The sequence below is a fragment of the Cyprinus carpio genome, chromosome B16, assembly GCF_018340385.1.
Source record: "Cyprinus carpio isolate SPL01 chromosome B16, ASM1834038v1, whole genome shotgun sequence".
Lineage (NCBI taxonomy): Eukaryota > Metazoa > Chordata > Actinopteri > Cypriniformes > Cyprinidae > Cyprinus > Cyprinus carpio.
Genome location: NC_056612.1, coordinates 2,857,008 through 2,871,426, shown reverse-complemented (window position 1 = coordinate 2,871,426; position 14,419 = coordinate 2,857,008). Strand labels below are relative to the sequence as shown.

General features: G+C 37.0%; 1 protein-coding gene across 2 annotated transcripts in view; it reads right to left on the bottom strand.

The window, feature by feature from the left end:
• LOC109105197 (glutamate receptor ionotropic, kainate 2) overlaps positions 1-14,419 on the bottom strand; it is a 180,783-nt gene that overhangs the window by 29,368 nt on the left and 136,996 nt on the right. For both annotated transcript variants that reach the window (XM_042740352.1, XM_042740350.1), the window contains exons 12-13: positions 13,747-13,865; positions 10,408-10,625 (exon numbers count right to left, since the gene is read on the bottom strand). In XM_042740352.1, coding sequence (XP_042596286.1) covers positions 10,408-10,625; positions 13,747-13,865 — 337 coding nt within the window. The remainder of the gene's footprint in view (positions 1-10,407; positions 10,626-13,746; positions 13,866-14,419) is intronic.

The following is a 14,419-nucleotide window of genomic DNA, read 5'->3' as shown; positions in this document are numbered from 1 at the left end:
GTTTGCACACAAATCAATTCAAGTAACTGTTATGAACAGCATTTAAAAATCACACAAGGAACAGTCAGATTAAATAAATGTGTTAAATGCATTAAATAAACAATTATATTTCTGTGCTGTAAACTGAATGTATTGAGCCATAAATCCAGCAAAAATAATAAGACTATCTTACTGTAAATATCCTCACTAAAGCTTTGAGTTCTCCAGCACACAGTGCTGTGTAGATTGCTCGTCTTTTCTTTATGCGAGATATTCCACAGAGAGGCCGTGTGCAATGAAGGAGATCAGTCCAAAACAAACATCTCATGGCCTTACCCATAGCTCAGCCACTGATAATGATGCTGGAAACTGCAGCAGGCAGGTGGCTGTCCATTTTAATTCACATTCTCATTATATTGACTCACGCAGGAAGGCGACAGTATGGCCGTTTAACAGAATATATCTCTCACACAGACCAAAATGTGAAGATATTTAAAAAAAGCTGCTAACATCTCATTTTACAAAAAGCAGACTCGTAGCTTGTGCTGTGTGAAAGAACCACAGAGATTTTCTTTGCACAAGGAAAGGAGCATCCACAGGGAAGGGCGAGTGATTATGTATGCGTCTTTGTGTGTGTGCGTAATGGCACAAAGTCTCTTGGGTCTCTATTGTTAGACTCGTCAAAATGCCTTTGATTAGGCCTCATATAAATACATAACACACAACTGCATCTTTGTGAAATATCAGATGTGCCTTGTCTACGTATATACCCTATCCACAACATTCATATAGCAGTAAATACTGCAAAAATTAACAGATTAAAGGGGTCCTATTATGCTTTTTGAAACACACACACACACACACACACACACACACACACACACACATTCTCATGGTCCTGAATCGTGCTCAAATTGGTAAGGCAAAATTGATACCATCATTAATATTTACAGCTGAGCAGATGAAACTCATGGTTATGATAAGGGGTAGGTCATTTCCGGACATGTTTTAAGTGGTTCACAAAACCACAATGCACTGGGTCAGCTAACCAATCAGAGCACATTTCATAATTCAGAAGGAGGGGTTTCAACAAGCGTTTGAGGCAGACTGGGAAGAGATGTGCTGCAATAATGTAAAACGTGAAAAATAATGTGTTTTGAAACAATCAAGCATGGAAATCTATTCTAGTACACCACAAAAACAAAATAAAGGCTTCATAAAAGAGCAGAGTAGGATTCCTTTAAATAATTAAATATGGTGTTCCCAAAATGGGTGGTTTTAGGGCAGTTTTTATCTACTTTCATGGGGAAAATTTGTCACCAAAGCATAGGTAAGCAAACCCACACAAACTCTTGACAATGCCGATAACAAAGGATTTTTATTTTTTATTTTATTTATTTTTTAAATGAAGGCTGTCTGAACCGTTAGTAGGCTTTTTATTTGAATTTATTTTAATCGCTGATTAATTTAAGCTCAAATGTTTCAAGTACAGATGAAAAATACTGCCTATTCAGTGTCATCCAGAGCTAGAGCTGCATACGGCAGCTTGCACAGTCCGGACATGATTTGCTTTCATGAAGCAGGCTCTAAACAAGCACTTTTCTTCCATCGGTTTCACCGTATACCATTTCAACCTGAAATTTTACTATGACCAATGTAAAGGTATAATTCACTGTAATCATAGATGTTATTATTTGACTTAAATTCATAGTAATACAATAAAGTAAGGAGTAGTTAGTGCTGGACAATGATTAATTGTGATTAATCCGCATTTAAAATAAACTTTTTTTGTTGACATAATACATGTGTGCATTTTGTATATTTATTATGTATACATAAATACACACACAAATGCATTAATATATTAAAAGAAAAAATGTTATGTGTATATATTAAATATATAAAATAAAAATTAAATGAATATAACTATATACATGTAAATAATTTCAAAATATATACTGTATGTGTGTGTGTTTATAAATACATAATAAATATACATAGTACAAACTAGTGTTATCAAAAGACCCAGTACTTCGGTACCAAGTCGGTACTAAAAAAATGAAAACTTTATGGTACCAGATTTTTTTTAAGTATGCTGGTACCGAGTCAACCTGGTTCTTGATGCGCTATCTGAAAGATGTGTGCTCTCTTCATAAAAGCACTGCGACATGGGGACCTCAAAATGAGGAAACACATCAAACTAGCAAAATACATTAAAGACAGACACCCAGATCAAATGAAAGACATACATTGATTTATTTGTGACGGCTGCCACAATATCAAAACTGGCCGCCACAAATAGATTTTCCAAAAGGCTTTGACTTCATAGAATAAACATGAGCACTACAGTGTCAAAGTCGAAATGCGGCATGGGTGTTTTTATATCACTGTATTTCTGAAGGAAATGGTCTGTCTTCAAGAAATTATGGATGTCATTTTCATTTCATCTTGCCTGTAATGCCTGATAAAGCAGTGTTTGTGAGCATAGGCTCAGCGCTTATTTGATTACAGCCGTTACTGTGGAAACCTCTATCTCTCCCCCTCTACAAGAGAATCAATCTGCAAAAAAATGAATCCACAAATATATATCAAGCCACAAGTAAATTATACAAAATTTAAACACCACTTCTGTTATGAATATTATTCAATATTTTAATTTGAATGTCGGATTGAAATGAACGTCGCTGTTATTAAAGTAGTTAATCGTTAGCATAAGTGCGGCTAACGCTAATATAATGAGCATTAGAATGAAGTTTCTTTATTATCAATTTAATGCTCCTATAACTCTTATTAGGGTAAAAAACAAAAAAATAAAATATAAAATAAATACAGGAGGACATGATGATATTTACTATTTTTACACACCAGAGGCTTTTAAATAAATTGTGAGTCTACAATATGTAAGTTAGAGAATGTACAAATGGTAAACATTGTTTGTGTCATATATATATATATACAGTACAAATTTTTTTATGTGTAAACATTTTTCTACACATTATGACTGTGCCACCTAGTATCATCTACTGTCACAAAAAAATTGGCAAGACAAAACAGTGTAATCTGTGTGTTTTTAAAATTTGTTTTAGCAAGAAAAAGGATTCAGTCATTTTATTTCAAAACGATTTCAACTGAAATTTCCACCACTGAACAGTGATTTGAGATGTGCTTGGAAGGGTTAAATTACAAGGGTCTACAAACATCATTGCATCTCTCCACAGGTGGGGCTGCTCTCTTTAACTGCTGCTCTGATTCCATCAGGAGCTGTGATTCACTTCCTCCGACTATCTCATCTCAAAGGTCCAGGGGTCCTCCTCATAGGACCCGAGAACGGAAAAACTCACTGAGGACTGATAAGACCAATATCGCAGAGGAAATATGAGAATCTGCTGGTAAGGGTTTTGAAACAGAGAACTGGCCGCAGGTTCCACAAAAACTTTCTCTACAAATTAAAAAGACAATGAAAGCAGCTGAGACGGTCAGCAAACAGTTTCTCCCCGACTCTTACAGAGAGACAGATGTGACTGAGGAACAGCAGCCTAGAAAGTGAGCAAAGGTGTGCTCTTCTGTGTGAAAGGTTGCCATAGATTGTTTTGATACTGAAGGATAAGAGAGAGAAAAAGAGAGAGCGAGGTCGGGCTGCTTTCCCAGTGAGCCTGCTCCTCTTTTTGATCATAATATCTTTTGAAGCATAGAATGTGGCATACTAGACATGACAGATAATAAGATGCCTCAGAGCAGAGAAGGACAAAGAAAGCAAACCTCCAGAGAAGGGGAGGACTATATCTGGCCAATACGTGTCTGCTGTGTTCTCCACCTGCTTTTATGGGTTAGAATATTCTATAATTTAATGTGTCAGCCTTAAGGCAGCATGCTCAGCACGGGGAGCGCTTGGCTTCCAGATGGAGGCCGCCTAAAATGGCCATAATCTCTGCTACTATGATATGGAGGCAGACCACAGAATATCTCGTGGTTGAGATTCTGATTTTGTTAAAGCTAAGGGTGTTATTTTTAAGCAAAACATATGTTATGGCAGGTCTTTTTAATAGAGAGAAAGCTGTACATTAATGATGGTTCTACAAAAAAAAATATAAAATTATATTCTAGGGAATTGTGTGCTTCTAACTGTATAGCAACGGTTTGGACAGGACTCTTTTCTATTCTAACATGACAATGCCTCTGTGTATAAGGCAAGGTTCAAAAGAAATGATTGATACTGATTGATACTCAGTGTGGAAGAACTTTACCGGTCCCAGCTGAACACCTCTGGTGTGACTTCAGATGCAGACCTTGAGCTAAAAACTCATCACCAAGCACCAATGACTTGTACATATGGGTACAGTCATTTTAGACACTTCCAAATCTGTTACAACAGAGATGGAAATACAGTTTTTAAATACATGAATTGTGTTTTCATCTTTGTTGACACAGTTTTGGAAGTGCCTTTTTCTGTTCTAAAGAACGGGGGGTGTCTCAATACGTTTGTCCATATAGTGTATGTACAAGTCATTGGTGTTACATAAGCTTACTGTACAAACAAGCTCAATTTCATTGTCAGTGTATTCAACACTTAGTATTGTCACAATAGGCAAACTCTTTTTAATCGACAGTTTTCTCGTTCACGTTGGAAGAGATTTTGCTATGTAATTTAGTTAAAGTTAGCTAACTGGTTGACATGTTTATAGCTAACCTCCTGTATAATCTGGTTTAATGACAGACATTTAAAGTAAACTATATCGCCCCCTCAGGTTTATCACTGCCAGATAAAAGAACACACATTAAGCTTGCCTGCAGTGTGTTTCCCAAACATTTACACAGCATAATACGCTCTCATTGAGCATGTTTCAAAGTAAAATCCCACAGACTACCCAAAAAGGAATCATTTTTACAGGACAGGCGAAGTATATTGAAGAACATAGTGCATAATGGAGTGATCAAAGGATTAAAACTGTGAGCTCCCATTAGTGCAGGCATCCAGCTCAAACTCCCCAGTGTCTCATCAGACACTCGCTAGCGGCCATTTCAATAAACCTCAATATATATTATTAATTTTTTTTTTTTTTTTTTCAGCAATAAAACCATAAGATGCTAAAAGCCACCAACAGTTTTGAGGGCTTGAGAATGCAGCATTTGAAATCGCCATTCTGAACTCTTCAGCAGAAATCTCATACAGGTGGCCTAACATTACAGCATTCCCAGACCATCTCACTGAAGATGGGTGTTAAGTCTGATGTCGTTATACGGCACTGTTTTGAACACCATGAGTATAATTGTGTGTTATAAATGAAAATTGCTCATAGATAGTTCTTACTAAAATTAGAGTAAAGCTTGGACACGTGAAGAGAATATGTTACGTCACAATTTAACAAGCGAATTGGATTAGTAGAAAAAAAACGTACAGTAGAAAGAATAATGAGCCCAGTCTTATGAAAATATGTATGAATAGTACACCAAATAAAAACAAAAACTCGTAATACTTGCATGGATTATACACACAGTAGATCATTCCATGCAAAAAATTTGCACAAGTGCATGCATTGGAATATGTTCTTAGCCCTATTATAATGTCAATGCATTTGGAGTATTCTAAATGAGTGACCACATACAGTACCCATAGTTTAGTAATTTGCATAAAACCCATCCAGACCATTTCAAATCCTTTACTGTGTTTCACCAAACATATGACACTTTCAAAAGATGTGCACTATCCTGAGAGCACACACTGCAATATCCTTAAAGATGTACAAAATTTAATCTTAACGTGATTATAAGGCCATCCTTATAATGGTGGTTTCAGTTGTTCCCACAATATTATTAGCTTTAGAATACATTTTAGTACTTCAGCGCTTTATTGATGAAACATGGTTTGTTCGTGAATATGTTCATACTTAGATTTCACACACAAATTTGTGCATATGCATAGCTAGTGAATGAGACACAATGTTCTACAGAAGTAGATTAGAGTTATTTGGCTTGTAATAATAGCAAATCAATAGCAGCTGAAGAAGCCAGCTGTGAAAGTAGAGATGTAAAAACCTAAAACCCCAAACACAAAACTATTTCAGCCACAATTGGTTTATTTATAGTTATGTTAGATATGGTTCTAAATGTTTGTATTTAAAGAACATAAAAGGAACCTATCTAATTTAAAATGCAGTGTTCTTGATACTATTGAGTTTCAGGACCGTTTCTCTGTAGAGTATTATACAGAATCAATAAAGGCAGTTTATCAAACCGTCAATCACTCACACTGCCACTCAATCACTCAATACATCAGCACCTGCTAAAAGAGCATATGTGTTCAGCTCTCTGAACATCTGCTGTTCCTGTAGGAAATCTGACTGCAATGGATTACAGGCGTTGTCGGGGCCAGGATGCTTTGAAAGAGCTACATCTCTCTCTCTCTCTCTCTCTCTCTCTCTCTCTCTCTCTCTCTCTATCTCTGTCTCTCTCTCCAGTAATCTGCTCTAGCGTTGCTATCTGCAAGTAACATTGTGTGCTCTAGCGTTGCTTTTATCTGCAATAGGAAATTGAAACTCTTTCTCTTTGAAGACAATATGTTACACACATGATTTTGTCCTGTGTGATTCGACTGGAAAGAGCGACGCAGAAAAACAAAAAGTTCGTCAGAGTGAATGCAAATACACTTTTTTTCTACTTCTTCCTCCTGTAATATGAACTTTCACAATAAGTATAATGCTGACTAAAGAAATTGAAACTGGATGTTTACTTTTGAATAGTGAAGACAAATGCTTATGTTGAGCAGGACGGATAGATTTTATCAGTCCTTCTTTTGGGAGGTGGCTGAGGATTTCACTGATGGTCAAACGCTGGACAATCTCCATGGAAGCAGAGATCGAACAAAAGGGCGTTAGAACAAGTGTTGGATCATCGGCGGGGGGGGCATGTGTTTGACAATATTTTTTTGACGCACAAGCATGGAAATCCACATAAAATGACAAGTTTTTTTTTTTTTTCTTATCTAAAAGAGGAACTTCTTCCGACCAGATTCTTTTAGAATAATTCTACCCTGAATAATGTATGAACATGTTTTTTTTTATTTTTATTTTTTTTTATTTTTTACACAATAACAACAGGCAAGGAAACGTTATGCGAATGAATAGCAACGTCAGCAATGGGACTCAAGTTAGCCTAACCTATTCTCGATTTCTGCGAGTGTACCTAAAGTTTTATAAAGAGAGCGCTATTAACTAAGAGCACATCGATATCGGGAAAAAACCCGGCTCAGAACAGATAGCTTTAAGCCTAATCTTAATTAAAAGTTATTTAATGATGTTAGTGTACAACTGTTGTCACTATAATATTTAAGTATTTCTTTGTTTACATATAATCCGATAAAAACGTAAACAGATTTCTTTGTTTACATGTGGAAAATATGATCTACAGTGAACAATCATGCGTGTTGTTAAACTATCGCGGGGTTCAGCGCAGAAAATGCATTCATGGTCCTTCCGTGTGTGTGTGTGTGTGTGTGTGTGTGTGTGTGTGTAAGGGAGAGCGGTGCACAATCCAACACTTTTTTAGGAAAGCATAAGAAGTAAAGCAGAACTATCTAAAACAGTTTGGAGATTGAAATAATTGTGAAATAGGTAAAAATGAATACACACATGCGTCTCATTTTGAACGCTAAAAAACGAGATGACAAATTTATTTCAGTCAGAAATTTGCTTTTGCAATGGTTAAATAAATGGTCAGCAATATCTTCAAAAGATTTTTGAACTTTTTTTTCTCTATATAGGTTATATGTCAAGGAAATATTGCGAAATTTCTGTAAATTTTGTTATGTGGAAATGTTTAAATCTCGTAGTGTTACAATTAACCCTACGTTTATGCCCTGCATGAAAATGCTTTTTACAGTCTGTTTCCCGGACGAAACAAAACAGTGCAGTTCAAACAGACGATAGAAATGAATTGAACATAGACCTGAAACCATTTCCGTAACATTTGAATTTTCTGGTGTATGCAATCTCATGCAGAATAATAGCGCATTGAAGTGAGCGAGTTTTTTTTCTCATTAATAATGCGGACCGATTGAACCTTTTAATAATGACGTTGCTCTGAGACCCTCACTGTAATTACAACTCGTGCGCACCCGTGCTTCAAAACACGCAACGCATGTTTTAAATCGCGGACTTAATTGCAATTCGAAAATCACATTAAGGATATTGCAATTCGTAATTAATATTGGTAGGCTATATCGTGCAGCCCTAGACTGAACTGTGTGAGTGTGTCATTTAAACGCAAATTTAGCTGCAGCCAAGTGACTGTGGGACCCACCTTGTTCCATTCTGCAACCCACAAGTGGGTCGCGACCCACAGTTTGAAAACCCCTGGCCTAAACAACAGAACAGGGCAGAAAATAATAATATAAATATAATATAGGCTAAATAAAACAAACATAAACAGGCCTACAATGAATAGCTATATATTTTTTATAATTAAATAATTAACAAATTACGACGACAAAAATAAAACACTGAATCAGTTTGAAGCTTTTAAAAACGGCAAAAAAAATGGCCCCATCAGACAAAGTTTTTACGTATAGATGTTTCTAAAAAACTTAAGACTTTTTTCTTCATAAAACGAGTTTGGACATCATCACACAAATGTCTGCGTATGGACCAGTTAAATCAGAAAACTAAAATTCGCCTGCAGAGAATAAGGATGTCACAACAATAATGAGCCACTCACGAGGTATAAGGTTTAACTGATTTTTTAGTTTTTGATTTGCGTAGAATGCAAATTTTGTAGAACTTGAGAAATAGATAAAAGATAAAATAAAATACAGGAATGGAAAAAAATAAAATACAGAAAATACAAAGTGCTTCAACAAATAAAATAATTTCTTTAAACACCGTTTTTTCTTAGGGTTTCAAGGACTTTAAATACTCTAAAAAACGAATTTTCTAAACAAAATAAATAAAGGACAAAAATAAATGTATATTCTGCTATTACTTTATGCTAATACTTGTTTTTAACCTGGGTTACAGACCTCCCAGCAGCGTTTATGCACGCACCACGCAGAAATGACATAAGCCCATATATCTTTACAGGTAGCCAAGTATAAAAACACAAATGCAGTTAGAACCCACAAAAACATTCATCAACAATTCACCTGCTTTTTTTTTTAAATTAGCTGCTAACAACTGTCTATAATATAGACGGACAAACTGTTCTTCAACTTGAAATGGATTTTGCACGCGCTGCAAATCAAATGTAACAAGTTTACTCGGCGACCAATAAGCATTCACCATGACGAAGCCTAACGTGCCATGAACAACCAAAATTATGCATTTTCCCCATTCTTTTTATTTTATTTAATTTAAGTTACTGTTTGAACATTTAATATTAAAATAATAACTAAAAGGGATTTTTTTTTTGGGGGGGCACGCCATGGCCTGTAGGACTTAAATCAGAGCAGAAAGTCTTAAATTCATGAATTCATAGCATCAAACCCTCAAACAAGCACCCCCTGGGACGGAATAAAGAAATGCAGAGTGGCTCTCCCGCATACAGGCACTAAGCAGTGTGCAGTTATAAAATGCTTTCAACCTTTGTCACTTCCAGCAGTCCACATCGCGATAAAAGCTCTGAAACACAACCTCAATTATTCGGTCAAGTATAAAATAAAAACTCCAAAACAAAACACTTCTCATTGCATACTTCAGATCCCCTTTGAGAGCTGAGATTTCAAATTAGGACATTCTGATAAGACAGCACTGATAACATTTTCACACTGTCATCACTATTATACAAAAAACAAAATATGTTTTATATGTATTATTATTCTCCATTTATCCAGTACATTTCATTCTTAAAATGGTTCAATGTTTAGGTGTTTTTTTATTCAGGTGTTTCCATAGAGAAAACAGAAAATATCTGGAACATCACAAACCAGATTCAAATTCACATAACCCTTGTGACACCAGAATTCAATATGCCAGAGCAGCTGACTGGTATCAGAGCTTTAAATGCCTCCTCACCGGATGTCTTTAACATGCAAAACAATATTAAAAATACTAACCTGTCATTGACCTTCCTAGTGACTCAATTAGTAAAGCTGTAATCAATTAAAAATATAGTTAAATCAAATCAAATTAGGAAAGGATAATGTAGAGTTAGCTACTCCTTGTCGCAAAAATAAGCGCTGACAGGGTGATCCGGTTATGCATCATCCTGATGTGGTCCATTCTGCGTGTCTGGCTAAGTGTCTGTGCAATATCTCTCTAATTGTACATCTGTTTAACTGAAAAACATATAAATCGCCTGGTTTAAGTTAAAAGAAATGAGACAAAAGAGCCCATGAGCCATGAAACACAATGGTCAATGGTCCTATTTGAGCCTTTTTAAAAGTTCTCTATAGGACCTGAAGTTACATGTGCTGCAAGCGATATGACAAGCTCAACTCACCTTAAAGAAGGTCATTGTAGCACCATCCTCCACCACTCCATACTCAATCTTGGTCTGCTTGGCCAAGTCATCGGCCGAGTCGATTGGAGATTCCATTCTCTCCACGGTAAGAAAGGCGGCTAGGTTGGCCGTGTAGGAGGAGATGATGATTAGGGTAAAAAACCACCAGATGCCTCCTACTATCCTGGTGGAAAGGGCTTTGGGCATGAGCTCTGATCCTAGTAGAAAGGAGCAGAGATAGCAGTCAGGGTAAAGCAGTGGTCACAATGTGAGGACCAGCACCATATGCATAGACCCAACCCAGGCCAGACACAATAACTAGTTGCAGCGAAAGGCCTTGCCTGTTGACAACTGGGATGACATATCTATCCTAATCGAATATGCCAAAGTCAACCACAGTGAAGGTGGGAATTCATTTATGTTTTAGGAGAATTTATGTGGTCAAATTTAATTAGATTACAGACTCTCAGATTTGTATTAAATCATAAAGGGCTCATGATTTGCTTCCGTCTTTGAATTGCCCTACACTCTTCAGTCCATTTGGCTTGTGGGTAAAAGCCAAAATGAATAACCATTTTATGTCACAACCTACGTATAATTTTCTGTTTCTCCCTTAATCAAGTTGTCACCATGGCCATGCAGAGGAAATGAATGGATGGGGAAAAGTTGGGACAATAACTAGTTGTACTAGTAGGAGATGTCAGAGGACAAGAGCACAGGGAAATAACTGGCTCCTCTTCTCAAGTTCTATGAGTCAGCTGTAAGCTTTGATCTGGCACATTGAGTCCAATGCAAAACACAATGGACTGTTGAAAAGATTTGCCGTTACATGAATTGCAATTGAACTGCAAACGTGAGTTCAAATCAGGCCTCAACAGACTGGTAATGCTCTAGTGACCTGTCAATCAAGTTTAGAGTTTGGATATATAACTCTAGCTCCCAGACAGCCTGAACAACTATTGAAATGGAAAGAAAGAAAGAGATAATTACTCTTTCCCTGTATTTACTAGCAATTCAGTTGTTAAAGCCGATGTGTATATTTTTTCTTGATGCTAAAAGACATTCTCCTTTCCCATCAGAGAAAACTTTAAGTACAAACATTGTGGTGCTTCAACATTTTGACATGAGGCTCAATCAGTGGTACGAGTTTTGGACAGGAATACCTGTTTATCCAAACAAGTAGCCAGGCACAGTGTAGAAGGGGCAGGAGAACTGTATGCAAATCTAGAGTCACATGTTTTACACATTTCACCTTTAAACAAGACTTGGCAAAATACTTTTATAAAGAAGCAAAAATAGTATGTCAGAACATTAAAAAAATATAAAAAGAAAACCATCCTCAGAAGAAAGTTGAATGCTGTCATTTCAAAGTATCACCTGTATCATTTGGTCAGGGTGACCTTATATAACCTGGTTGGGGCTGACTGTCATGTACCCAAGGTAACGTCATGACCAAGCACGCCGTCCCACAGTTTTCTGGGGGCTGACAAGCCATGGGCAGGGGAGCCTCTCTGCAGTGTAGTATTACTCATTCATCATGAGACATGCAGACAGTCAACATACACAATCCCTGCCTGTTTAGCCCTCAGCCTAATGCCACATCTTCTCTTCCAAACTCACAAAGGAACCTGAACAAATGACAGTCCCAATGACACCCTATAATTATGTTGTTATGGGGTGATTATGTTAGACAATAATTAGTTTGACAGGAAATAATAGGCCTACCTCCTTTTTTGCTATGATCCAAACACACTAGCATATGACTTTTAATGACCTCTGCTTTCTGAGGATTACTTGTTCATAGGAAAGAATTGCAATCCACAGTGGCAATCGGATGGTGGGATTCAGTAGGTTACCTAGACACATACTGATGCACCCACATTTGCAGTCAAGCATCTAAGGCAGGGGTTCCAAATCCTGGTCCTGGAGAACACCCAACACTGCACATTTTAAATGTCTCCCTAATCAAACACATCTGATTCAAATAGTCGTCTCATTAGTAAAGACTCCAAGACATCAAATGTGTGTGTCAGATAAGAGAGACATCAAAAATATGCAGTGTTGTTGGTTCTCCAGGACCAGTATTGGGAAGCACTGATTTAAGGACATCACTCATGTGACTGAATGTAACTTTTATAACTCTTGTTCAGGGGTCTTCAACCATGCCTGCAGAGTTTAGGTTCCACCCTTATCAAACCCACTGAACCAGCTAATCAAGCTCTTCAGGACTACTTGAAAATCCCAGGCAGGTGTGTTGAAACAGGTTGAAAATAAACTTTGAAAGGACAGTAGATCTCTAGAAGCAGGGTTGAAGACCTCTGCTCTAATTGGATGATGACTGCATATGGCCCTGTAACTCTTTAGCATGCTCTTTTATTTATTCTAAAAATTAACCAGACAAGTTTCTCCACCAACTAGAACAGCTAGGCAAAAATATCTGCAATGTTTCTGCATTTTTGACATTCAATGTGAAGACAAATATCCATGCTATCTACATTGCAAACAGCTAGTGGCTGGCTTCAGCCAGTCCTAAAATACAAATCTCTTTTCCAATGTAGATTTTGCAAAGACTCACAATGCTAATGTTACACAGCAATCCAATCCCAACTGTAAACCATTCCATTTGACAGATGCAGTGCAGATTCAAACATTACCCATGCTACTTCGCAAACAAGGGCCTGGTTTCTTTCATTGCTCAACCAAATATTATTATGCTATTCTGATGCAACACATTCTGATGCATGCAGGTTACTTGTGCCAGTGTCTTTCAATCACCATAGGCCTTTTGCAATCTCAAATCTGCAGTTGTGAAGATGTGGCATCAGGATTTGGTAGGGTTAGAGTTAGAAGTCAAGAATACACTAGTCAACATTTGAAGTGGATCAAACCGTTCCTCAAAGTTGTCCTAAAACCTAAAACCAAAATGTGTTCTTGTCTTAGAACAACTTTGATGAACTTTTTTGATCCACCTCAGATGTTGACTACTATTTATATGGCAGTCTTAGACACAAGACAAATACTTTGTCTTTGTGTCATTCTGCCACTTTTTTGCACATGAATTTGGACTTACCTGCTCAGAACCCTGAAGAGTGAAGACATTGGTGGTTATGGAAAAGTTAGCATGCAACTAACGATCCCCTGATCCTCTACCCAACACCCACCAATAAAAACTTTTAAGTCCCACACAGTCCTATTCATATCATTGGCCAGCAACCAATTTGCTTCTAGAACTACATGCACAGAGGCACCCATGCATCATAGTGGGCCTGACAAGAGCAAGTTGGGACCCCCAGCAAAAGAGTGGGATGTGTGCTAAGGGGGGCAGGCAGAGGCGTCTACCTTGCTGCATGAGAGCTCCAACTCCGAACCAGAAACTATTTAGCAGGGTGAAATTGTTTTCCACCACGTCTGAGTCAGGGTTGCACGGGTGGGGGTTATACCATTCGTAGGGGCTAAACCTGTGGCAAGTAACACAGAACACACAGATACATTTTAGTTCAAATTGTGGTACATAGAAGAGAAAAAGAAAGAAAGTCAGGTCTACCTATAGAGACACAGGGAGAAAGAGACAAGTTAGCATAACCATTAGTATCAGTTAATTAGATATCAGAGTTCTCTTGAAGAATCTATCTCTGTCTTACTTCACAGATGTTTTTTTTTCTTTTTTTTTCCTTTTCTTTAATGTAACAAATAAATAAGTTAAGCTTATGATAGTTACATTTTGGTTAGAGCTGTTTATGTTAATTTCAGTTCCTTTTTTCTATTCTAGAGACTCCCAAATGACATATTCATATCAAAGGCAACCATACTTATGAATGTATGAGAGCAGCCCACTGTAAATCAAATTAAGCTATATATATAAGACCAGACATTTCTGATTTTATGAGCCATGGCCCATGTCCAAGTGGAGTTTCTAGACAGAACTTTAAAGGACAGATCACATACAAATTAAAAGTTTGTCATTATTTACTCACCCTTAAGTTGTCCTAAGCCTGTATGAGTTTCTTTAGAA